Source organism: Pinus tabuliformis, chromosome 3_1, assembly GCF_031772625.1.
Source record: "Pinus tabuliformis cultivar Carrire ecotype Pingquan chromosome 3_1, CPIR1, whole genome shotgun sequence".
Taxonomy (NCBI): Eukaryota; Viridiplantae; Streptophyta; class Pinopsida; order Pinales; family Pinaceae; genus Pinus; species Pinus tabuliformis.
In genome coordinates this window covers 882,991,602-883,017,979 of record NC_142301.1, presented here as the reverse complement: position 1 = coordinate 883,017,979, position 26,378 = coordinate 882,991,602, and the positions used below count along the sequence as shown (strand labels likewise).

General features: G+C 42.9%; 1 protein-coding gene across 2 annotated transcripts in view; it reads right to left on the bottom strand.

The window, feature by feature from the left end:
* The window catches only part of LOC149190430 (psbP-like protein 1, chloroplastic), a 253,185-nt gene that overhangs the window by 18,745 nt on the left and 208,062 nt on the right, over nucleotides 1-26,378 (bottom strand). For both annotated transcript variants that reach the window (XM_089412148.1, XM_089412149.1), the window contains exon 8: nucleotides 23,334-23,430. In XM_089412148.1, coding sequence (XP_089268274.1) covers nucleotides 23,334-23,430 — 97 coding nt within the window. The remainder of the gene's footprint in view (nucleotides 1-23,333; nucleotides 23,431-26,378) is intronic.

Sequence of the window (26,378 nt, the reverse complement as noted above, 5' to 3'; positions counted from 1 at the left end):
CTGTCAATATTTATGGTGCTAGAAGGAGGGCCAGATGACAAGATATGTCCTCTCATCCTATTTTGAGCCTTTGCATATCTTTCATGGATTCTTGCACTCTTCTCCCTTTGTGATGTTTTTCAAATCATGAAGATGTCACCATCACGAGGGAGTTTTTCGATCACTTGTCCACTTACACGTATGATGGTGAAGGCGAAGTGGCCTAGCCTGAGTACTTACATGGCTTTTTTTCCATGCTTCATGAGGAAGATGGGTGTTCTGACGAACATGCCAGCTTGCTGCTTACATACACACTTTGTGAATCTCCACTTCGATGGTTGTTCAGCCTACCGGCTGACAACGTGCACTCACTTGAGCACTTCTGTGATCTCATTGAAGACACTTTCTATCATTTTGAATTAGACCATCTTGACCAAAAACTGTTACACCAACGGAAGGCTCCGCATGAATCGATTTGGACTTTTGGCAGCACCTTCGTGACTTGCAGTTTCAAGCTCTGAGGAGCCAGATGAAATTTCCCTATCTTTGGGGCCGATTCAAGTATTGCCTTAAGAAATCTGCACGTCCCAAGAAGAAGTTTGAAATCAAGCCCCGCTCAACATTCTTCATTGATGGCGCAGCACAATCTCATGCAGATGCGGTCACTATCACAACTGATTCTCTGCCATCCCCTCATCAAACAGCTCCACCACTGTCGAGTGATGTTGAGGATCATGCTCACACACCTATTCAGCTTTCACATCCTCCCAACATCACTTCACTTAATTTTCGCGCAGATTTGGTTGTGAGTCCATCGAGTTGTCATATGCATTTTGTTCCACAACCTCCATCTTCGTACTCAGATGTTCCTCTGGATGATACTATCTTGTTTTCTTCCATTTCAGACTCTTCACTTGTTATGAACAAGGAACAAGCCATTGACGGAGTTGGTGTTGCACAACCAACATGTGCTGTCATTCATGAAGAGTATGAGTGGGAGCTTCAAAATCAACACTCAGCGAAGGATGACTCCCTTCCGTCCGAGCCCCCTTCGTTCTTTCCTAACATATTTGGTGAACCTGTCATCCATGATTTTGCATGTGTGTCTTCATCCACGGATACACCCATTGTTGATCACTTGCAGGACACACTGCATGTTGGTCCATCATTCGACAACAGAGAGGATAAGTTATTCATTGAAAATCCATTTGATCTTTCATCTGCCTTTTCTGAAAACACAGAGGATGAGTTTGTTTGCTTTTAATCTACCCCTTTGTTTGATTCATTTGATCATGAGGATGCCGATGAAATCATTGATTTTTCTGATCGTGGCGGTCGTGATCCATTTACTTCCATATTTGATCACGATCATGACTCTATCGCAATTGATCTTTCGAAGCCACCAGTTTATGATGATCTACCTGATGATGAAGTTGAAACACCCAAGATTGTCGAGGCACTTCAGCCTGAGCTGATGGTTATGTCAGGCCCTCGCTCTCTTGGGGTTAGTCTCACTTCCGATCAGGAAATTGTTCAATCACCCAAGGCTCCTCATCACTCATCTATATGCATTGAAGATCCATCTCACACACAGATCATACTCCCTCCACTCGAACTGCACGATCTTATTGCTCATGCATTGGAGGAATCTTACATTGCAAGCACACGTGCACGATGCAAGTTATCTTTGTTTCTTTCATTTGCTTGCATGTCACAATCAAGAGTGTGCTTATGCTTCAAAGTTGCATGCAGTGTCGCACAGCTTCATGACAAGTCCACGGACTGCTCACCATGCACTTGTACTCACTTATGTCCTGTGGGCACTTTGAAACACGAAGTGTGGTTGTCTTCATTGTTATATCTTTCTTGCTTGCTGGTTCGCACAACTAGGTTGCTCACGGACCAAGCCTTCACCAACATGGGTCAACCAATGTGTCTGTGGTTGCATTGGAAATATCACTTCATGTGATCAGGCTCATGCACCGTTAGTTTAGGAGTAGGAGTGGTGTTTGCTTTCAGTCAGTTTGGTTGCATGCTTGTTTGCCTACTTTGTTTGTTTGTTTGTTTGCTTGCTTGTTTTCTTACTCACTTTTCTTTCGCTTTTGCTTCTGCTCTTTCTTTGTTTTGTTGTTTGTTAGTTCGCTTGTTTCGTTTATAGGTTAGTTTCGCATGAAACCATGTATAACTCTTCAAATGAGTTGGTTAAGTACATAAGGGCTTGTATAGCTATCACTACTTGGTTATCTGTCATCTTGCCTATGTATGAAGAGCTTGTTACTTTTATTCCATGATATGTCGAAGGACAATATGTATTGTTCAAAGTGAACACTGGTGAAAACACAATGCTTGCGTGCTAACTAGCTTCACGTACTCTAGTCAGTTGTTTTTGGGTTAATCCTTGTCAGCTCAGTCAAGTAGAGTAAGGTGAGGGGGGAAACCTTAACAAGCACATCAGAGATATAATAAACTACTTCTCTGCCGGAATAACCTCTTCTACTCTTAATAAGTTGGGATCCCTCTTCCGCCTATGAAATGAATAAGTGTTATGCACAGTTGAAAAAATGAAAAAATGAAAAGTGAAAAAAATTCAAAATGAAAATGAATAAGGCAAAAGAAGAGAAAGGCTCCCTACGTAGAGAGGTGATGCAAGTAACTTTGTCAAGGTACTGACCAAGCTCGCTAGTAGCGAAGCCATGCTTGTGTTCCTATGTGACTCCACCGGTGTACTGTCCAAGCCTGCTGGCAGTAGAGCAACACCAAAGATGAAACTAACACTCTGATGACTATACTACTTGTGCACCAATATACCCCTCAATCCCAATCGAAACAACTGTGTTGCCTTGGCTTGGAATGTGTGTCAATCGACCAAGAGCTTGGCAGATGCTACATCTTACAATCAAGCTAGTGTGAAACCAAGATGAGTTGAGAACTGAACAATACTTCCGGAGGTGTTAGACTTGCTTTTCACGAACAAGGTCCATTCAGAGAGCTGGAGTTCTACCAGTGTGTCGCCAAGTGTTGTAGCGACTACAACCACCCTCCAAAACTTTGCCTTAGCTTTATTTTGGAGCCTCCCTACCAACTTTGCACAGCACCTTGTCTTGCTTCATCAAAGTACTCAAGCTTCAGTGTTTCTCTTGCACGAAGGTAGCCTATCGATCACAACTTGATGCATTCCCCTCATAGGATGTTCATCCGGACTTGGTCCAGCTGCAGGCTGAGCAACTCCCCCAAGAAATTGCGCATTTCTGGAAGGCAACCAGCCTTCCCTCCAGAAATTGCGCAATCCTATTTGGCAGCCTGTTGGGCTCTAGAATTGCGCAATTCTTCCAGTGAACACTCACAGTGAAAATTGTGCAATTTTCCCCAGTAGGGTTGCTCAACCTAGAGTTTGCACATATCTGGGCAGCAATCAGTTGCTCTGCCTAGAAATTGTGCAAATCTCCTAAGCAGCCAGCCCAACTCCCAGCTAGAAATGCGCATTTCCTTCAAGCAGTTGAGCAGCTTCATGCATGAGTAGTTGGGTTGACCAGTTCCATCTGGACCAAGGAAATTTGACTTGCATGCATGACTCGCTTTTTCCTGGAATAGCAAAAGGCAACATGCAAAAGGCATCCCTGATTCAGAGAGCTATTTTTAGCAGTTGGAGGTTACATGCAAAGTTGTTTTAGAAACTTTCCTCCAAGTGTCTCTTTTTCCTAGATTTGTGGCATGCGCGTCATGAGCTCAAAACTTATTTATTCGATGCATCAGAGCTCATTCTTTCACATCGATCTTGGAGCTCTAACATCCCACAGCACATATAGGACTCTTCGACACATCTGGCTTAGCTATTCACGGTTAAGTGGCCTCAACTTGTCTTTTTCAGCATTTCTGTCGCTTTTTGTGTATTCGCTTGTGTGAGTGTTGTTTGCTTGATTTCTTTGAACGCTTGCTGTCGTTTACATGTATACTAGCTTGTCCTAGCACTATTTCAGTTTTCGTTGCTATCTCACTGTTGTCACATGCATGAAATTGTTTTGCACGAACGGTCGTCGATTCAGCGACTCGCTTCACCCACATGCATGTTGATCTGTTTACTAAATCTTTCATTCATGTTTGCATGCATTGTCAATCACTTCTACTTTCACTTAGTGTTGTCATGCATTCACTTTCATATTTGCTTTAAGTTGCCCGTCAGCGAGTCTGGCCAACCTTGGCCCAGACTCTGCCTTCACTGAGACAGCATTGCGCAATCTAGGGAAGGAAGGCTCTGTCTTCCTCTCCAGAAATGTGCATTTCTGCCCAGCGTTGTCCTCCAGGACTGTTTTGCGCATTTCTAAAGGATAGTCACTGTTGGTCTAGAAAATTGCGCAGTTCAGTCCCTGAGCCTATAGTCACTCCCAGCTGGAATTGCACATTGTGCAATCCCAGACAACCTAGACTGCCTTTTGCACAGTTCTGGCAGCCACTCACCCAACGTCCCAGAATAAATTGCGCAATCTTGCCTATCAGTTCCCCAGGTATATGTTGTGTCATTCCCCGAATTTTCTTTGGTTTTCACTGGCAGATTTCTTGCCATGAATGTTGCTTATCTCCAAATTTTTCAAGTGTTCATCCGCCTCTTAGCAGTACAAGATCGATAGCTTCCAAGAGAGGGGGATCACAGGACACTTACGGAAATGCAGCTGGATCAGCAGTTGAGCAAGTGTCCTGTAGTCTACAGATCTATGAAGATACAAAGTTGTTTCTAGACAAGGATATCAAATTGAAGTGGCAAGAGGTCAATGAAGCATTTGCAGGCACTTTTGAGGAAGACCTCGAAGACCATCAAGTGTACGTGAACATTCACAAGTCCGGCTTGTACCGGATTGCATGCAGATACCCCAGCCAGGGCCAAACCCCAATGTGGGGAAACCCTTTATCAATTCTTCTTATATTCTTCAATAGTTCAGCTGAGAGAGAGATAGTACAAATATACAAATCAGATATTGTATAACAGCAGTAAGTCCATCATTCTAATAATGATGACTATTCTAGGATGCAACATCAATCAGACTTCAAATAGTCACAAGGAGTGTCATAACTTATCCATTTAGATGATCATCAATGCAGCAGCAATATTCCTCTGAATGCCTGCTCCTGTAAGGGCACAAGGAGAAACTCTGTAACCTTCCACACTGTCAGACAACTAGCCCCTTCAAGGGCTGCAATCCACCAAGGAGAGACTCTCCTAATCCACGCTGCCACCTGAAGTCAATACACACTGCAATGTTACCTCAGGACAGCCTTAGCTGCTTGCTATGGCTTGCAGCCTAGCAAAGCAGCTAGTTGTAGCTTATAAATTCTTCCAACAGGCCTAGTTAAATCTTGAATTCATGCCTATTCATGACCTTGATACAACGCTGTCATCTACTGTGATTCTGGCTGCGTTTAGGACTCCTTAACAGCGTCTTGAGGCCTCAGGTCACTTCTGGACAACGTTCAAACTTCCTTGACTGCGGCTAAGTGACCTTACACTTGTTGCGGATAAGTGTTGCTCCTTACAGCGGATAAGGGCCAGATATGACAGCGTTAAAGTCTCCTTGTTTGGACTGTGGGTGAGGGTTCTACAATAGTTGCGGATCAGGCCTGCGGTTAGGGCACTTAGGGCTGCGTATCTTCAGCTGAGAATGGACCTCCTTCACTGCAGTTAGGGCTAGATGAAAGCCTCTTCAAACTGCAGTTTAAGGCCTTCCCTTCACAGAGTATAAGTGTCCCTTCTTGCTGCGTATATACCTCAGTGACTGCGACCTAGGGCATCCTTAAGTGCTACGATTAGAAGACTGCGTTTAGGGCTAGGACAACGGCCAGATCTCTGTGGTTAGGACTCGTCCTTACTGTGGCTAGGGTAAGGTTGGATCCCTTCCTTTACGACTGCATATGAGAGCCTTTTAGGATAGCGGATAGGGTCTCTTCTAGACCTGCGATTAGATCTCTCCTTGTTGCGTCATGGAAGCCTCCTCTATGACAGCATTAAGGTCTAGGGCATCTCCTCTAGGGCAACGTATCCTCTTTAGATCTCTCCTACCACCAAAACCCAAAGACAAGTGGAGAGAGATCACAAGAGATTATTGTCAAATGACTTGAAGACCTCTTCTATTTATGGTGAAATGTTGAGGACAAGTGGGGGTAGTTTGATTGTTGGCCGACCTTGACGAATTGTCACATAACACAAATAAATTCGTATCTCTATGAATACATGTCAGAATCGGATGATCTTTAGATCAATCCTACACTTGTCGATGAGAGGAATCCAAGAAAAATATCAGCTACCATAAATAAGTAGACCCACCTGGAGTTTGGCCCTAGTTGCCAATTTTAACACTCCCTCTCAACTAGGGAGATCTCTATCTGCTAATCCATCTGCCAACCTATACTCTTTGCCATCAATGCAATGCCCTGCACTACTCTGCTCTACAGAACTATGAAGAAGAAGAAATGATCGAGAATGTATCATACCATTTTCTACTGACCCGAAGTCAGTCCCATATAAAGAGAGTGTATCATACCATTCTTACTGACTCAAAGTCAGTTCCAATTGATCCCAGATCAATATCATCCTAGCATAGGCAGTACAGTACTACACGATGCATCCACCAGTAGTACTATGGTCCCTATCCTCATTTCCCTACTCATTGGCCAGATGAGAGGTACTTCCCATGAGTCCTAGACTGCATGGGTAGGATGTCTCAGCAGGAGAAGGATGAACCACTCATCCTTCCTACATGTCTCCAGGGGTATCCCAGGGGAAGGCTGAACCACTCACCTTGTACACAACAAATCACTAGGGGAAGGCTAAACCACTCACCCTATGATTGTGTCTTGGCAGGAGAAGGATGAACCACTCATCCTGCCTACATAGCAAACCACTAGAGGAAGGTTGAACCACTCACCCTATGGTTGCCCATCACTCCAAGAAGTACCCCCAAGCCCCACGGAGCTCCCAAAGCTCAATTTCCATATCATACAGGATCCTTAGGAGAGGGTCTCTCCACAAATCCTAGTCGTTCTCGAAAAGTCAAGAATTTGACCTTTCTCAGGGGCTTCGTCAGAATATCGGCGACCTGCACATCAATCCTAATGTGTTGGAGCCTTCTTGCTCCGCATTGTACCATATCCCAGATAAAGTGGTACCTAATGTCTCTATACTTGGAGCAATCATGGAGAATGGGATTCCTCAACAATCGAATCCCACTCTGGTTGTCACAGAGGGTCACGGTGGTATCCAGCACGCATCCAAACAACTCACTAGAGAGCTTCCTCAACCAGACAGCTTCACACGAGGTCATACTCGCAGCTATGTATACAACCTCAGCGGTGCACAAAGCAACCGACTCCTGCTTCCTACTCATACAGGATATAGTAGCAGAACCCACAGAGAACCAGCACTCAGAAGTGCTCTGGCGATCCTCCATACTACCTACCCAATCAGCGTCAGAATAGCCATGCAGCCTTTCATTTCCAGCAGTGTATCTCAATCGATGAGAGATTGTGCCCCGAAGATATCTCAAAAGATTCTTGGCACCAATCCAGTGAGGCTCAACCATATATGAGCTTAACATGCTAACTGTAAAACATATATCTGGATGAGAGTTCACCAAGAACATCAATGCTATTATGAGTTGATGAAACCTAGAAGCATTTCCCTGTGAATGCTCTGTTGTCTGGAAGGCGTTCAAAAAGCTAGCTCTATGGGAAGCCCCGTCCGTCCAACGCTGTAAGTTTGGGGATTCCCAAGTGGGGTAAGTCGTAAATCTAGGTTGGTGGTAACACTTAAGTAATGCGAGTAAAGGTAGCAATGTTGTGCCCACGGACCCCACTAACTAAGCAAGCCTGCAATATCTAAGTTCAGATCAGCCGGTCGTCTATCAAAGTGGGTGTCCAGGTGGTTGGTAGCATGGTAAAACATTCATCCTTCTAGCATCTAAAACCACATAACTTCTTAAAGTTAAGCTCCATTGGGGTATTCACGGGCTTGCAGTCCACCATTCCAAATTTGGAATCCAAGTCCCTTTTACTTTTTCAAATGAGAGGGTATGTACCTGTCAGAGAGAGGTTGTCTTCACAGGGTACGAGTATGAGAGGTCTATCATCCACAACCTTCTTGCAAAGGTTTGGATCGACTTCACTCCTAATGAATCTCAGCTTCATCAGATAGTTATCAATCCTCTCATACCAAGCCCAGGGAGATTGCTTCAAGCCATAGAGAGCTTTCTTCCACCTACATACATGAGATTCCTGATCATGACTCTCAAGCCCCTCAGGTTGTTCCACATCTATGGTCTTGCTTTTACATGAGGGGAATGGTCCGCTTATATGTCTTCCTTCACTACATCTCGGACATGTACCTTCATGCTCTTCTTTGAATTCAGGCATCCCTATCACCATCTGTCTCACATCGAGTAGGGCCTTACATTGAAGATGGGCAAACCTCCGATGCCATAGAAGAGATGTGTCACATGACATGGTCCCCAATGGACTTCCTACAACTAGATACAAATTGCCAACCCTAAACCCAAGAGTAAAAGCATCTTTAAAATTAATTTTCCAAACACGTACATTTCCATAGATGAATGCCACCTTGTAACCTTTGTCTTCCATTGCCAAAATGGACACCAAGTTCTTCTTGAGATCGGGTACAAAAAGAACTTCTTGTAAATGAATTGTGTTACCCTCATTCATTTGAAGAGTAACATTCCCTACACCCTTTACGGGATAGGTGACATCGTCTCCAAGAAACAATACTCCTTTTGCTTATCAGAAACAATATTTGACTCTTCATACCTAGAGTTCCTTGCTTTCTTGGAGGGTTGACCATTTCCCTAAAGTCCTGCATTCCCCTTTTCTTTACCATTGAACCTGCCATTCATTCGATCATTGAAGTAGCCCCTGGAATGATTGTGATCATCATCATGTGATGTGTCCCTTCTATTTGGACATTCCCTCGCATAGTGGCCAAACTTATTGCAAGCAAAACCTCTGCCTTTCCTTCCATCCTTAGATCTGGGCTTTCCATTGAAATGCCTTTTAGATCCTGTATTATTTCTCCTTTTAGCATGAGTGGAGAAAGCAGTAGGGTTGCCTCTATTAGAAGGCATTTCCTGCTCCACCATCCTGGTTTCTTCTCGAATGCACCTCGACATCAATTCTTCAAACCTTGGGATTCGATCTTTATTGAGAATAGTGGTTCTAAATATATACCACTTGGGAGGGAGTCCTCTAAGGGTAGTGATAGCAAGTTCCCTGTTAGATATGATTTCTCCAATCGATAGAAGATCATTCTTGATCTCAGTGATCCTTAAGAAGTAGGATTTAATATCCTCATCCTTGCCCTTCTTAATATCCTTCAACTTATTTTTGAGAAACAAAACTTGATTTGCATCACTAACCTTAAACAAGCTTACCAATTTGTCGTAGATCTCCTTGGAGGTGTTCAACTCGGAAATGTAGGCCACTAGACGCTTGTCAATTGAATCTCGGATAATCTTCTTCACTTTGACTTCACCTTTAGTGTACTTGTTCTTTGTAGCAACTGGTGCATTTGATGGAGGCTCAAGGAATTTACCCTTCACAAAATCCAAAACTTCTTGCTCTTCCAATGTCAGATCCAGAGACATCTTCCATCCGTGATAGCCAGACTTTTCACAGAGTTTATCTTCATCCAAGAAGTGGGATGAGGAACCCATTGAGCCTTTAACCTTGTCCAACTGTCTTCAGTGATGGCTCTTTCACTCTTGCTTGGGCTTTGTCTTCACCACAACTCTGATACCATGTTAATTTTAGGTATGTTCTATGGTTAAAGCAATTTACTTCAATTTTTCCATTTTAGCTCAATATCAATTCTAGATTAGCAATCACATCAGCATGATAGTAAACTGCAAATAGAACATAAACATAAACATCAGAAAACAAGCCAAGACAAGAGGGCACAAGATGTGGCGCCAGCCAAGGACAAACCCCAATGTGGGGAAACCCTTGATCATTTTTTCTTATATTCTTCAATAGTTCAACAGAGAGAGATAGTACAAATATACAAATCAAATATTGTACAACAGCAGTAAGTCCATCATTCTGATAATGATGACTATTCTAGGATGCAGCATCAATCAGACTTCAAATAGTCACAAGGAGTGTTGTAACTTATCCATTTAGATGATCATCAATGCAGCAGCAATATTCCTCTGAATGCCTGCTCCTGTAAGGGCACAAAGGGAAACTTTGTAACCTTCCACATTGTCAAACAACTAGCCCCTTCAAGGGTTGCAATCCACCAAGGAGTGACTCCCCTAATCCACGCTGCCACCTAAAGTCAATGCACGCTGCAATATTACCTCAAGACAGCCTTAGTTGCTTGCTATGGCTTGCAGCCTAGCAAAGCAGCTAGTTGTAGCTTATAAATTCTTTCAACAGACCTAGTTAAATCTTGAATACATGCCTATTCATGACCTTGATACAACATTGTCATCTACTATGAATTTGGTTGCGTTTAGGAATCCTTAACAATGTCTTGAGGCCTCAGGTCACTTCTGGACAACGTTCAATCTTCTTTGACTGCAGCTAAGTGACCTGACACTTGTTGCGGATAAGTGTTGCTCCTTACAGCAGATAAGGGCCAGATATGACAGCGTTAAAGTCTCCTTGTTTGGACTATGGATGAGGGCTATACAATAGCTGCGGATCAGGTCTGCGGTTAGGGCACTTAGGGTTGCGTATCTTCAGTTGAGAATAGACCTCCTTCATTGCAGTTTGGGCTAGATGAAGGCCTCTTAAGATTGCGGTTTAAGGCCTCCCCTTCACAGTGTATAAGTATCCCTTCTTGTTGCGTATATACCCTCATTGACTGCGGCCTAGGGCATCCTTAAGTGTTGCGGTTAGAAGACTGCGTTTAGGGCTAGGACAGTGGCTAGATCTCTTTCGTTAGGACTCTTCTTTACTGCGGCTAGGGTAAGGTTGGATCCCTTCCTTTAGGACTGCATATGGGAGCCTTTTAGGACAACAGATAGGGTCTCTTCTAGACCTGCGATTGGATCTCTCCTAGTTGCGTCATGGAAGCCTCCTCTATGACAGCGTTAAGGTCTAGGGCATCTCCTCTAGGGCAGCATATCCTCTTTAGATCTCTCCTACCACCAAAACCCAAAGACAAGTGGAGAGAGATCACAAGAGATTATTGTCAAATGACTTGAAGACCTCTTCTATTTATGGTGAAACATTGAGGACAAGTGGGGGTAGTTTGGTTGTTGGTCGACCTTGACGAATTGTCACATAACACAAATAAATTCATATCTCTATGAATACATGTCGGAATTGGATGATCTTTAGATCAATCCTACACCTCTCGACGCGAGGAATCCAAGAAAAATATCAGCTGCCATAAATAAGTAGATCCACATGGAATTTGGCCCTAGTTGCCAACTTTAACAAGAGTCTTGATAACACTACACCTGAAGAAGTATTCACAGGAAAGAAGCCAAGTGTGGATCATTTTTGCATATTTGGAAGTCTAGCATATGTCCATGTTCCGAAAGACAAGCGAAAGAAGTTGGACTCGACAAGCATCAAGGGAATATTTGTTGGTTATAGTCTTTCCTCTAAGGCATATACAATTTACATAAAGGATGGAAGATACATTGAAGTAAGCAAGGATGTCATATTTGATGAGAATCAAGCTTACAAGAAATCAAAGGATATTCCTATTGATTCTGATGACGAAGAAGTTCCCGTATTTGAAGAAGATGAAGTTCATCATGAGAAATCTACTGCAAATGATGAAGAAGAAGGACCAAGTGAACCTATTCAATCGATGGCTATCCCAACCACAAGGAAGAGGCCAAATTGATTGAAAGCCACATTAGAAGATGTTGAAGGGCATGACGCTGCGAAAAGTTCCTCTAGGGAAAGTAAGAAATCGAAAAGGTATTCTGGTTATGTCGCATATATAATAAAGTTGATTGAAGCCGAACCATCTACATTCCAAGAATTTGAGCATGAAGAGGTTTGTAAGAAAGCTATGCAAGAAGAATATCAGTCCATCATCAAGAATGGGGTTTGGGAAATCGTTCCTAGACCTAGTGACAAATCGGTTGTCACATCAAAATGGAACTATAAGATCAAACATGTTGTTGATGGAAGTATAGACAAGTACAAAGCAAGGTTCGTCACAAGAGATTTCTCTCAAAAGGAAGGTATTGACTATGAAGAAACATTTGCACCTACTGCAAGGTACACTACCATTAGATCGTTGGTTTCATTGGTTGCTACAATGGGGTGGAATATCCATCAAATGGATGTTAAGACCGCACTTCTAAATGGGACCATTGATGAGGAAGTGTACATCAAACAACCTGAAGGATTTGAAGTGAATAGCAAGGACTCTCATGTTTACAGACTCAAGAAGGCCCTATATGGTATGGAGCAAGCACCAAGGGCATGGTATGCAAGAATGGAGGCATATCTTCTCAGGATTGAGTTCGTGAAGAGTACTGCTAATCTGAATCTATATATCAAGGTCGTGAATAATGAGCCAGTCATTATTTGTTATGCTCTTAACCTGCAAAAAGATACCCAAATACAGAATATGCGAAGAAAGATACCCAGAACATAGAATAGTGAGAGACAACAGCAAATATTTTATTATTCAGAAAGCAATGTTCACTGGCCTCTTCGAGGGGGCAACCTCCAATAGAGCAGAGCTCGATTCAAAATAAGACACGATGCTCCTCGCAGGGAGTCTCTATCCTTTATATATGACTCATACATGCAATACCATGGGTTTTATTAATACCATCCATCTAATACTACGGCCCATTTGCAACTAACTGTGGTCCCGTCATTAATTGCAGGTTAACCACTTACAATTATTAATATGGGCTTTATTGACTCTTGACTATGACTCGATCCCATTACATAAATAAGGGGGTTAGGGTGGGACCCTAACATGCCCTCCCCCTTAATACTAGCCTTGTCCTCAAGGCTGAAGCTGCGGAAACTGCTGAAGAATAGTGGCTAGTTCCCAAGTTGCATCTTCCGGAGAGGTGTCTTTCCACTTGACGAGGACTTCCCTAATCATGCAGCCCCGCAGGTGCCTGTCTCGTGTGTCTAGGACCTGTTCAGGTTGGAGCCAGATTGACCCTTCTTCGTCCAATTCAGGTAGACTGGTTTGAATTCTGCAATTGTTCCCAATCACTTTCTTGAGGCATGAGACATGGAAAACTAGATGGATTTTTGCAGTATGTGGCAAAGCCAACTTGTAAGCCACTTCTCCAATGCGCTGAAGTACTTGATATGGTCCGTAGAATTTTGGAGATAGTTTCTGACAACCATTGTCTTTGAGTGATGTTTGCTTATATGGTTGCAGCCTCAAAAAGACCTGATCCCCTTCTTGAAATTGGCGCTCTGAGCGATGCTGGTCTACCTGTTGCTTCATGCGGTTTTGAGCTTGATGAAGATTCTCTCTAAGATGGGCGAGCATGGTTGCGCGGTGTTGTAGGAGTTGATCCACTGCTTGTACCTTTGAGCACCCCTTGATATAAGAAGTAGGGGAAGGAGGGAGTTGACCATATACTACTTCATAGGGAGTCATTTTGGTGGTGGCATGATAGTTGGTGTTATACCACCATTCAGCCAGAGGTAACCACTGTACCCAAAGATGTTGCTTTTCTGAAGTGAAACACCTAAGGTAGGTTTCCAGACATTTGTTGATGGCTTCAGTTTGACCATCCGTTTGTGGATGATAGGAAGTACTGAGTTTTAGTTGAGTGCCTTGTAGCCTGAAGAGTTCCTGCCAAAAATTACTGGTGAAGATCGGGTCGCGATCGAACACAATAGAAGTGGGCATGCCATGCAATTTGAAGATCTGATCCATGAAAGATTGAGCAACCAAAGTCAGTGTAAACGGTTGGGGTAGGGTGCAGAAATGAGCATACTTCGAAAGTTTGTCCACAACCACCATGATGACTGACTTGTTTCCTGACTTTGGAAGACCTGTAATGAAATCCATAGAAACCTCCGTCCATATTGATGCCAGGATGGGCAACGGTTGTAACGTGCCTGGTGTGTTGACGGTCTCCCCTTTGTGTCGTTGACAGACATCGCATTCTGCTACGAAAGTAAGGATGTCCTTTTTCATGCCTGTCCAAAAAAATGATCTTCTGGTGCGAGCATACGTCTTCTGAAAACCCGAATGTCCTGCAATGGGGGATGAGTGCAATTCTGCCAAAATGCGACTTTTGAGGGTGGATGTTGGTGATATTACGACTCTGTCCCTGTGGCGAAGAATCTCATCCTACCACGAGTAGCCCTTGGTGGAATTTGGATCCGCCTGCAATTGAGAAATGAGTTGGGAGAGCCCGGGATGTGAAAACCATTCTCTGCGAGCCTCTTCAATCCATTCTGGAATGGGAAGGGAAATTGCTAGCAGGGTACTTTCCTCCTCAAATTGGCGAGATAATGCATCTGCTACACTATTGTCTTGGCCTTTCTTATAAATGATCTCATAATCATATCCCAGCATTTTGGCGAGCCATTTATTTTGTTGTGGGGAGGATAGGCATTGCTCCAAAAAATATTTAACACTGTGATGGTCTGGGCGGATTTGGAAACGTCGACCCAATAAGTAAGGTCGCCAGGTCTCTACTGCATGTAAGATAGCCATCATTTCCTTCTAGTAGGTAGATTGGCCCAGATTCTTCCCACTTAGTTGTTGGCCTGTGAAGGCCAAAGGTCGTCCTTCCTGCATTAAGACCGCCCCAATACCCGTACCCGAAGCATCACATTCAATGACAAAAGATTTGGTGAAATCAGGTAGTGCTAAGACTGGAGTGGAACACATGGCATTTTTGAGAGCTGTAAAGGCCTGTTGTGCGTCCTCATTCCAGAAGAATGAATTTTTCTTCAGGAGTTGAGTGAGGGGCTTCGCTATGCGACCATAATTGCAGACAAATTTGCGATAATAGCCTGTGAGACCCAAAAATCCTCTCAGGCTCTTCAAGGTCCTAGGTTGAGGCTAATCCTACATTGCCTGGATCTTTTTGGGGTCCACCTTGACACCTTCACGCCCCACAATGTGGCCCAAATACTCAACTTCTTCCATGCCAAACGAACACTTGGACATCTTAACAAATAATTTATGCTTGCGGAGCAGTTGCAAGAGTAGATCTACATGCTGAAGATGTGCGGCCCAAGTGCAACTATAGATGAGGATGTCATCGAAGAAGACAAGGACAAATTTCCTGAGATATGGTTTGAGAAGGTGGTTCATAAGGCTCTGAAAAGTAGATGGGGCATTACAAAGACCGAATGGCATGACCAGGAACTCATAATGGCCTTCATGAGTTCGGAAAGCAGTCTTTGGAATGTCGACTTCCTTCATGCGAATTTGGTGGTAGCCTGAGCGAAGATCCAGCTTAGTGAAGAATTGAGCCCCATTGAGTTCATCCAGCAAATCATCAACCACCGGAATGGGAAATTTATCTTTGACTATCAACTTATTGAGGGCCCTGAAGTCTGGACACATCCGCCACTCCCCGTCTTTCTTGAGCACCATGACCACCGGTGATGAATAAGGACTAATGCTGGGACGAATGACACCTGCTTCCAAAAGTTCCTTGATTATTTTTTCTATTTCATTCTTTTGGGTGAACGGATATCTGTATGGGCGTACATTTGGGGGTTGGGCCCCTGGAACCAAGGTGATGCTATGATCATGTTCCCCTCTCGAGGGTGGAAGCTCATGAGGCTTGTCAAAGACCGGCAGATGGTTATTTAAAATCTGTTGCATCTCAGGATGAATCGGCAGAGACTTGGTTGCGACTGCCTGGATGGCATTAAATTGAGCTATAACTCCATGATGGCCCTTTTTTAGCAATTTTTCCATTCTATGCGAGCTGATGATAGAGGGAGCTCCCGCCTGGAGTCCACGGAGGGTATGTGTGGAGTTGTTCTGCTTAAAAATCATATATAACTCCTAGAAATCCATTGTGATTGGCCCAAGAGTGCGGAGCCATTCAGCGCCGAGGACAATGTCGCACCCTCCCATGTGTATGGCAAACATGTGGGTCTTCAACTGATAATCCCCCATTTGAAGTTTGACATTTTCACAGCGGCCTTCACATTTCATTGTGCCCCCGTCCGCAATTTGGACTTGGAAGTTAGAAACTGCTCGTACAAAACAATGCACTGCTTCTGTGACTTTTTGATGGATGAAATTATGTGTACTTCCACTATCAATCAAGACTACTACTGGGCGATGTTTAATAAAACCTTTGATTTTGAGAGTTTGAGGTGAAGAAATCCCTGCCAAAGCATGCAGCGAAATAACTGGTTCGTCAGGGACATTATCCTTTTGGTTGTCCTCTTCTATCGCCTCATGTTCCTCAAGTGGTGGATCTTCCTCCGATGAGCTGTAGTCAGTGGCATCAATTTGAAAAAAATTGGGCTCCTTGCATTTATGACCTGGGGAGTATTTTTCATCACAGTAGTAACATATCCTTGCTTTCTTCTTTCGGCCATTTCTACAGGTGACACCTTTTGGACCTTAAGTGTTTGAGTCGTGTTGTGAGCCTGTGGGGGGCGACCCTTAGCGGAAAAATTTGGGCGACTGTACTAGACTGCTAATGCACGTTCCACGTTACAAGCTACCTTGCAAGCCTCCGTCCATGTGAGAGGGTGGTGCAGTAGGACTTGGGCTTTTATGGCTTCTTTAAGACCGCTGATAAAACATTCCATGTAGAACACATCTGAGAGACCCCTAATGCGGAAGGCTAAGGCTTCAAAGGTTATAATATATTCATCCACTGTGCCAGTCTGTAGGAGCTTAGTAAGACGACCCAAAAAAGAAGATTCCTGGTCAAAGCGGTTTGTAAGAGCTTTTTTGAAGTTGGTCCAAGCCAGAAAAGGTCCATTGCAACGTTGATGCCATTCCCACCATTGCCACCTTTCATTGTCCAAGTACATGCTCCCTACCATAAGCTGAGTCTCATTATCTAAGATGTTATTCAGATTGAAATACTACTCCATTTGTGCTATCCATGCTGCCGGGTGAGAACCGTCAAATTTATGCATATCCAACTTGGGAGGTCGGTGACAGGATTGTTGGTGGGTGCCCCAGACGTGAGGAGAGTGGCTAGACTCACCCTCACTGTGTCCATTGCCATTATTTGCCTCCTAGTGGGCTTCCTCCTTGCCCTTCGAGATTAGGCTAGATAGTCTGTCAAGTTGACTTTGGATGGATTGCAAGGTTAGTTCAAGTTTGTCAATCCTCTCATTGGCCATAGCTTGAGCTCTAGTTTCTACCATGCACCGATCTGATGTTCTTGAGATTTGGGACCGCCCAAAAAAAAAAATTCAGTAAGAATTGAATGGTACCACCATGCTCAGCTCGTCGTCCTGATTCTGATGGGCTAGATCACCAATAAGCGCCCCGGGAGATCTCAGACTCTTTTTTTTCTTTTTTGAAAACTCCTAATGGAGTTTTACTCCTTCCTTATGAATACTGCAGTCGCCAAATCCTCAAAATGTCAATGCTGCCAAAAGTCCTGCGAAAATTATGCCCCGGTATAGGAACCCCACACAACTACTCAAATCTGGTGGATCTGAGAGATCTGAATGGCGGATCGGATAGCTCTGGGCGGCTGAACAGATTGCTGCTGCAGATCTGATGGATCTAATAGATCGGAATGGCTGGTTTGCTAACTCGGAACTGTGGGACTGATGTCTGTTGCTGCTGCACCCCTTTGCACGAGCGGATCTGGCAGAGATGATGTGTGATCCCAAGATAGAAAAGGGAACTATGGTCTCGAGGAGTGTCAGGTGCTACAGATCGCAATATACATAAGGGTCTGACAGTAGTACTCGGCCCAATGTTTCAGGGCTCTAACTAAGGAGGATCAACCATACCCTTAGCCGTACAACCCGACTACCCTATTGTACGGGTGAATAATCTCTTCGAGTGCTGTTCTCGGTGTACTGTAACAGCGAGACGGCCGACGGTTTATCTATGGCGAGGTTGCGGAGGAGCTAAGGGGCTTCCGATATACCCAGAAGGTACTTGGAAGACAGTCCATACGCGGTTCTGTCTAATGCGCTACTACTCGAAGGGGTACCCACAGGGGTTACAAGGGAGTCCAACAAGCGTGACCACCTCTTGTATTTCCTGTGTGCATGCCTCCCCAAATCCGCAGGTTTATGCGCTCAACGACAGATCCCGTGGTTTAAAGACGCCGGAACACGTCTCTAGCCAAAAAAAAAAATTACTAAGAAATGGAGATCCCACCAGCCCTGGAAAGTGCTCTGATACCACTTGTTATGCTCTTAACCTGCAAAAAGATACCCAAATACAGAATATGCGAAGAAAGATACCCAGAACATAGAATAGTGAGAGACAACAGCAAATATTTTATTATTCAGAAAGCAATGTTCATTGGCCTCTTCGAGGGGGCAGCCTCCAATAGAGCAGAGCTCGATTCAAAATAAGACACGATGCTCCTCGCAGGGAGTCTCTATCCTTTATATATGACTCATACATGCAATACCATGGATCAATACCATGGGTTTTATTAATACCATCCATCTAATACTACGGCCCATTTGCAACTAACTGTGGTCCCGTCATTAATTGCGGGTTAACCACTTACAATTATTAATATGGGCTTTATTGACTCTTGACTATGACTCGATCCCATTACATAAATAAGGGGGTTAGGGTGGGACCCTAACATTATTCTACTATATGTGGATGATCTATTCATCATTGGTGTAAAACGAAGGATTCAAGAATGCAAGAAGATGTTGGCAGTTGAATTTGAGATGAAGGATCTAGGACTGATGCATTACTACCTAAGTCTAGAAGCATGGCAGGGACCTAGGGAGATATAGTTGGGGCAAGAAAAGTACATCATCAAGTTATTGCAAAAGTTTTGGATGATGGACTCCAAGTCGATGGTTACTCCTATGATCACCAACCTCAAGAAGTTGAGGAGCTCTAACTCTAGTCTCGTGGATCCTACCTCATATCGTCAATTGGTGGGTTCCCTGATGTTAAATACTAGGCCAGATATATGTTTTGCAATGAACATTCTTAGTCAGTTTTAGTTGGAGCCTCGTCATGATCACTGGATAGCTGCCAAACATATATTGAGGTATCTTCGTGGCACTATACATCACTGCCTAAAGTATGATAGTAAGGAAGTCAAGCTAATTGGCTTCACAGACTCTGATTGGGGTGGCAGTGAGACCAATGGAAGGAGCACTACCGAAGGATGCTTTAGTCTGGGAGTTGTTGTGATCTCATGGATGAGTAGGGAGCAATATCCCGCTGCATTGAGTAGTGCCGATGCAGAATATGTGGTTGCATGTGAAGTAGGAAAAGAGGTTGTTTGGTTAAGGAAGCTTCTGAAATATTTGTTCGAGAAGTCTCTAGGTCCTACTGTGATTAATTGTGATAATCAAAGTTGTATCAAGATGTCTGGAGATACTGTGTTTCATTCGAGGACAAAACATATCAATAATAAGTTCCACTTTATTAGGAACTTGGTGTAGGATGGGATCGTGAAGTTAGAGTATGTTCTGATAGATGAACAGGTGGCAGACATACTGACAAAGGCTCTTGCTAATAAGAAGCTCGAATATCCAAGGAACCATCTAGGTTTGGTAGATATTGGTGATTGTATTGATGATAAAGAAATGGAAGAGATTTGTTGAGGCTTTGCGAGTGAAGCATTTCCTGGGGAGACATCAGGCCAACACTCTGTGTTGATGTCTGGAATCCTAAAATTGAAAAGGTGGTGTTGTTTATTGAGCTAAGTTTTGGATACACACTTGTATGTTTGGGTTGGTGGTTAGCAAGTAAGCCTGATGGTACCTAGAGAGTCTGAAAGCTTGAGTCCACCTTGGTCCCACTATGATAGATTGCCCTGGTCAGGAATCTAGTCCATGGCATTGCGGTGCCTAAAGTTTCTTCATGTTTTCATATATTTTGAGATCTTCCATTGTATATGTACATTATGAATACCTCCCTAGTTAAGAGGGAGTGTTAGAAAATGTAACTATGTTCGGTCTTCAATAATGTACTTGAATCATTATGTAATGTACTTGTCAAGAGAATAAAGAAAAGAATTTTTATTATTGTAACAATGACTTATTAAAGCATGGGTTTCATGCCTAGGTCATCATTATATTAGCCAAAGTCCCCATTATGGACTCCTAGGATTAATATTGAGTTTATAGAGTCATTGTATATTCAAAGAGACCCTTCTTGGGCTTTCAAATCATATAAAAAAGTTTTGTATCAAGTCAAATATGAATTATGTGTTCTCCACATCATGTCGGCCTAAGGAAGATCAAGTCGACCTAAGGACCCCCATCCGACCCACTAGAAGCCTATATATTGAAGGAGGTTGAAGTCATTTGAAGCACTCACTCTCACGGTAGTTCAATATCTCAAGAAGAGCTACAGAAGTGCGAAGTTTGTCGCCAGAAGGAATAAAGAAGTGCGAGTTTGGGGGAATCTCTAGAGAAGAAGAAAATCGAACTTTTGGTGCCTCTCTCTCTCTGTTTCGTGGTCTAGGTTGGTAGATCGAAGTCTCCTAAGATTTCTTTGATGTCGTAACTTGCATGTTGCCGGAAGCTACTGCCTAGTCGAAGTTGCTGGAAGGGGTCAAAGATCTTGGACGCTGACATGGTGTAGAGGGAAAGTATGGTCTTGGTCTAGGTTAAAGAGTTTCAAAGAATACTATTGAAAGGAAGAATTATCTTGACTAGGTTTTCCCCTCGAGGGGGGTTTTTCCCTTGCATGTGCCTATATCTTGTGTCTCTTTTTTTGTGATCTTCATATATGTTCAATTGCTTGATGAAAGATAAGATAATAAAGAAGTAAAAGAAGCCAACACACTCACAAGTAATTATCAAGAAAGGAGAATCAAACCCTAATAAATACCCTTGATTTTCCAACAAGAGGGCATGCTAGAACCTAGTGGACCCATGGTCATGTGGACCCAAAGGTGGGAGGTGGAGTGTAGGGCTCGTAATGTATGAAGGGATGTGATAAGTATGGATTGGGAAAACGAGACCACACTTTCTCAATCGGGGTTTCTCAAGTAGTGCCCTTCCTAAAGCCATGGGCCATTAGAGGAGGTCCCACTAGACTAGGATTGAAGATTAACCCCCTATTTAAGGTAAGGGAACAAAACCACTATCAAAACCCTTCCTTCTTACAAGTCACCCAATAATCAATGCTAAATACCCAAATGAAAAACAAGCATAAGCACCCGATTGCACAATTAATAACATACATTTTGGATCGGATTGCCCGCCTTCTAAAATGTGCTCCCGATAAATGGGCAAGGAAACATATGGTTGATGCAGGTGGCGGAGATAAAATGGCACATCACATCAACTACAAGGTGGTTATCAGAGGCTGTTGGCTGCCGGTTGGAATAAGAGGATTAGGAGAAAAATTCTTCTAGGGGTACCCACTTTTGGTGTGTTACAAGGTGGATGCGGGCTCTCTCATCAAAAAGAAAATTGTGGGGATGGCTAATGAATTGTTGGTCTATTCAAATGCGATAGGCCTTAACTCTCCCTGGCCCCCTTGCTGCGTTCTTCCCTTGGAAATCAATACGGAGTTCTATCAAGGAGGTTCACACGATCATGGAAGATCTGCATTCAATTCTTCTGTAATAGTGTCCCAGGGACGAAAGGAATTATACATTCGCTGCAGTTGCTCTTATAAGGGGTCAGGATAATCCTCTGTAAGGAGAGAACAGAAGGGGACAGAGTCTTTCTCAAAATGCTTGGAGAGTTCTCTCACCCTGTGGTTTAGCAAGGAGGGATGAGATGACAAGGCCCATAATCCTTTGCACAGGATATTGAACGCACTTCTGGACAGTTTAGTGATGGCCACCAAAGGGTTGATTCTGGCGGTGTCGAGAAGGATTGAAATGGAAGAGCATTGGATGCAAATTAAGACACAATTGTTGGAATCAAAGCTGGTTTTGCTGGAAGGAAAAGTTGAAAAACTTGAGATGGAATGCAAGACAGGATTGATTGTGATGGAAATAAGGATGACAAAGCTGGAGGAGAAATTCGAAATTGAGCCTCAGGACAAGGACGCGGATGCAGAATCTATTTAGGAGCCTGAGAGAAAGTAGATGAATCTGGATTGGGAGCAGCAGAAGAAATGCCAAGCATCTGTTCAATCTACTGAAGCTCTCGCAGAGAGACCATCCAATATCAAATAGAATTTTGTTTTTGCAATGCTATGTAAATATATATTGATACTAGGTGTTTTTCTCCAAGTCTATAGAAGGTATATCTTCAGAATCATTGGTTAGAAAGAGTTGCAGGCATAGGCTCTCTACATTTTGGAATGAAGAATTCAATGTCTTTGAAAAACAGTTCGAATTTTGTATGGAACCTGGGCCAAAATCCAGTTTTTTGATAGCCGTTAGTTTAAAAAAATATTAATAATAATAATTAATCTATGTGAATTTTGGAGTAGAAAGTTGCAACAACTATTGCGAGTCCAGATGACAAGATATCATAGTCTAGAGCACATTCAAGAACATTGGCAGCAAAAGCTACTGCCTATTGCAAAATAATGAACATAATAATCTTAAAAGGAACAAATACAGAAAATGAACAAACATAAACGTGCAGATGCAAAAAACTATAACTATTTACTTGGAACCCAATTATAAAAAACGAGAGTTGGAAAATATCCTAACTTCATCTAGAAAAAAAGGATCTTGACATTTGCCAAATATTGCTGTGAGAGCACAATTACAAAATAAAAAACAATTAAAGAAGAAAAATTATTTATTATAAGCCAATTTTTTATTATCAACCATACATCAACCAAACATTACAAAGAAACAAACTAAAACGTTCACCAATGTTGGAAAGGTTCATAAGACATGGTGGATAAATCCACTGAAAGTCACAGCTACTGAGATTCACTCAGAAAGAATGCAGCATCCTTCCATGCCACAGGTCAATCATTTCGACAGTACAACTAGAAAACAACTTAAAAGGAAAAGATATATCAGGGTGGGCTCAAACAAAATTCCGCTACCAGATATAATGGCATTTTCCCTCAAGGAGTAGACAAGAGTGGCAAGAAAAACTTGAACATGCTAGAAAGCAAGTGTATGCTCAAACATTTATTAAAGAGATAACTACCCATGCTCAATTAAAAATAATTATTCAATACTATGAATGATGAATAAAATAGTGTTTTTCATAGATTTTAACAAATTAAAGATATTATTTTCATAAAAACAAAAAGTTACTTGCATTCTTGCGCAGAAATTTGTATCTCATTACAGATTAGGTGTGCATACCATTTCCAATAGCAACAGTTCCTAAGGCATGTCGTACGTAGTTTGGGGCCTGGGCGACAAACTCGAAAGTGTAATAGATCTTGCCTTCAGCTGTGCGCTGCATGATAATTTCATAATGTCAAAGATAAATCAAATAGGAATTATATGATTTTTACATACATTAGGGACCACACATGTTTCATTGTTATAAATGATTCATTTGACAGCACACTAACGCTGATCGATAGAAAAATAACTTTGCTGAGGTGGATATCGCATAGGGGTAAATGGATGAACATTTCAGAAGAGGGGGAATACTTACTGTACAGATAATGAAAATGAAAGCTTCACAATATGAGAAAATAAACAAGCAAAGAAAGCATATGACACAAGTGGAACAACTATCAAGCATCAAAGGAAAGTAAATATGACACAAATTAATCAAAAGAGTTGGGCTTTAACTGCCCAATACATGACTCTTGGTGCCAAAGGCTCAAGTATTGAAATAAGGATTATGCCAAAGGCTCAAGTATTGAATTAAGGACTACTCATTGGCGAAGCCATTTGCAGTGAACCCTGAGCCTCAAGCTCCTCATACCAACACAGCCCCTTCATCTCCAAGTGGAGGCTAGAATGATTGGCATGTCATGACGAGGAAAGGGTTTAGTGTTGGTAAATAACTTCAGGCCACCTCTCATCCTGTTGCTGCAACCTCAAGAGCCAAAAGCCTTTCACAGCCTGCAAGTATTTCTCCCAAGAGCACCCAAGCTGGTCCTCAAAGTTAACAAACCTGAAATGGAGTGAACAAATGTGCTCAATCACCATCACCTCTATGGCACATTATCATTATGAAACAATCCCAAGAAGGTCAGACACCTCCATAGAAACCTAGAAACTCCAAATCACTCTTTCCCTTTTGTGCTCACCAAATGTTGGAATGATGGTAATCTTCACATGCAATGCAGCAATCCTTTATGGCTAAGTACCCTCATTAATTGTATCACTAGGTTATAGCTTAAGACCCAGCCTAGTCAACAGTATTTTGCATTATTTTAGGGGAATAAGGTTGGCCTAGGCATTTATGTGGACTTAGAACCCTCTCATGGAGGGAGATGTCCCATCTCATGAATACACAATTCGTGCCTCATTTGTAACATCATCTTGTATTTGATCTTGTGTTCTATTCTTTAACCTGCGAGCACCTATCTTGTGTTCTCTTTTCAAGCTATGGCATTCCTCTTGTGCTTATTGTTTTGTTGATTTAGGGTTTGTTGGTTCCAAATGGATCCTTGCTTGTCTTTTGTGATATCAACATGGTATCATAGTAGGGTTGAACCTTGTTAATGCTCAAATTGTACTTAATGATGAAAGCCCTAATCAATATGGTACAACTCAATGGGAAATTGTAAGGATGTTCACCATTGTCACCTTAGTAACTTGTCCTCTTCACGTTGGGTAATCTCTCCTCTGATTCAAGGGGGTCTCTCTAGTAGATTTACTAATACCAAACAATGAAGAACAAGGTGAGGTTGAGAGTACTGATCCAGGTGGATGTTGGTGGTCACCCACCTATCCCACTTGGACCCCCACAACTGTCTCTGTCAGTTTTTCAGTTTCCTTATTTGTAGCACAATTCACTATTTTTAGCAGTTTTTCGGGTCTTGAACTTCCAGAGCTGTTTTGTGGCCCTAAACAACATTTTTTGGGAAATCTAGGAGCAACATGGGTCCAAGGACCGATGTTGCTCTTCCCAAAGTTGTAGTCCTCGGATAGATCTTTCTAACGAGCTATTGTGCACGTCAAACGGAGATCATATGCCAAAGTTACGACCCCGGGAAGTTGATGTACCAATTTACCCAAAACAGGGCCCACAGTTTGGCGTTTCATCTTCTAGGGTTAGGATTTTGGATGTTTGGGGTTTTCCATTGTTTCTCAATAATAAATAGGCCTTTGAGCCTCATTGTAACACAGTTCAGAGGCATGTAGCCGCCACATCTCTTCTCAAAGATAAGCTACCATCGCCCTAGCTGGTTTATTTCCATTTCTGTTTGTAAGCATATTTCAATATTTTACATTAATGAAATGAAGTATTATTTCTGCTACATCTCTGTGTTTATGGTTATCTCTGTAATTTGTTACATTCCTGTTTAAATCCGGATTAGTGGAATCAAAGCGGTCTGCTTTTTTTCTCTGTTTTTCTTTGCATGTCCCCAACGAGGTCGAGATATAAGGAGTTAGGGCTTGAATTGGTCGAACCTTTGCAAGACCAGCCTCGCAAATCCCGACGGCCTCCCATGGCGGATGAAAAGAAAGACGAGGGGGCAGGAGATCCTATCAAAATCTTGCTCGAAGAAGCTCTCGAGCGACAAAGGAACGCGATGATGGACAGCTTTACCCAGATCCTTCAGCGGCTACCCAAGGGCGACACATCAGCTTCCAACAGCTACTCTGGAAACGCCACACCGTTTAAGGTACAAGTTAATTTTGAAATCCCCATATTCGAGGGTCAGATAGACGCAGATGCCGTCGATAAATGGTTAAATCTGCTAGAGGGTTATTTTTCTGTTCATGATTTTTCCAGTCGGGAAAAGATTATTTTCGCTCTTCTCAAAGCAGCCCCCCATGTCAAGCACTGGTGGGAAACCTACTGCGAGCATAAGGATGAAAGTACAGGCTCACTATTTTCAGCCACACCCACTTGGAATTCATTCTGGGATGCCATCAAGGAGCAGTACTACCCTGTCAAAAGCTATGAGGACAAATACATAAAGTGGACCACGCTGCGGCAAGGAAGGGACCAAGATGTGTCGGAGTTCACAAACATTTTTCATACCCTTCGCACACAGTTGGGTATCAAGGATTCTGAGCTGCATTTGGTACTCAAATACCGCGGCTGCCTACACAGATACATCCAAGAAGAGATGGAGTTCTTGAACATCTCCTCGCTCGGCACGACGTACCGATACGCTGTCAAAATTGAGCAGAAGTTTAAACAAAAGAAGCGAGACTTTGGATCTGCAAATCCGAAGACCAAAGGACAAAGCCAAGGCGGGGTGACCCAAGACA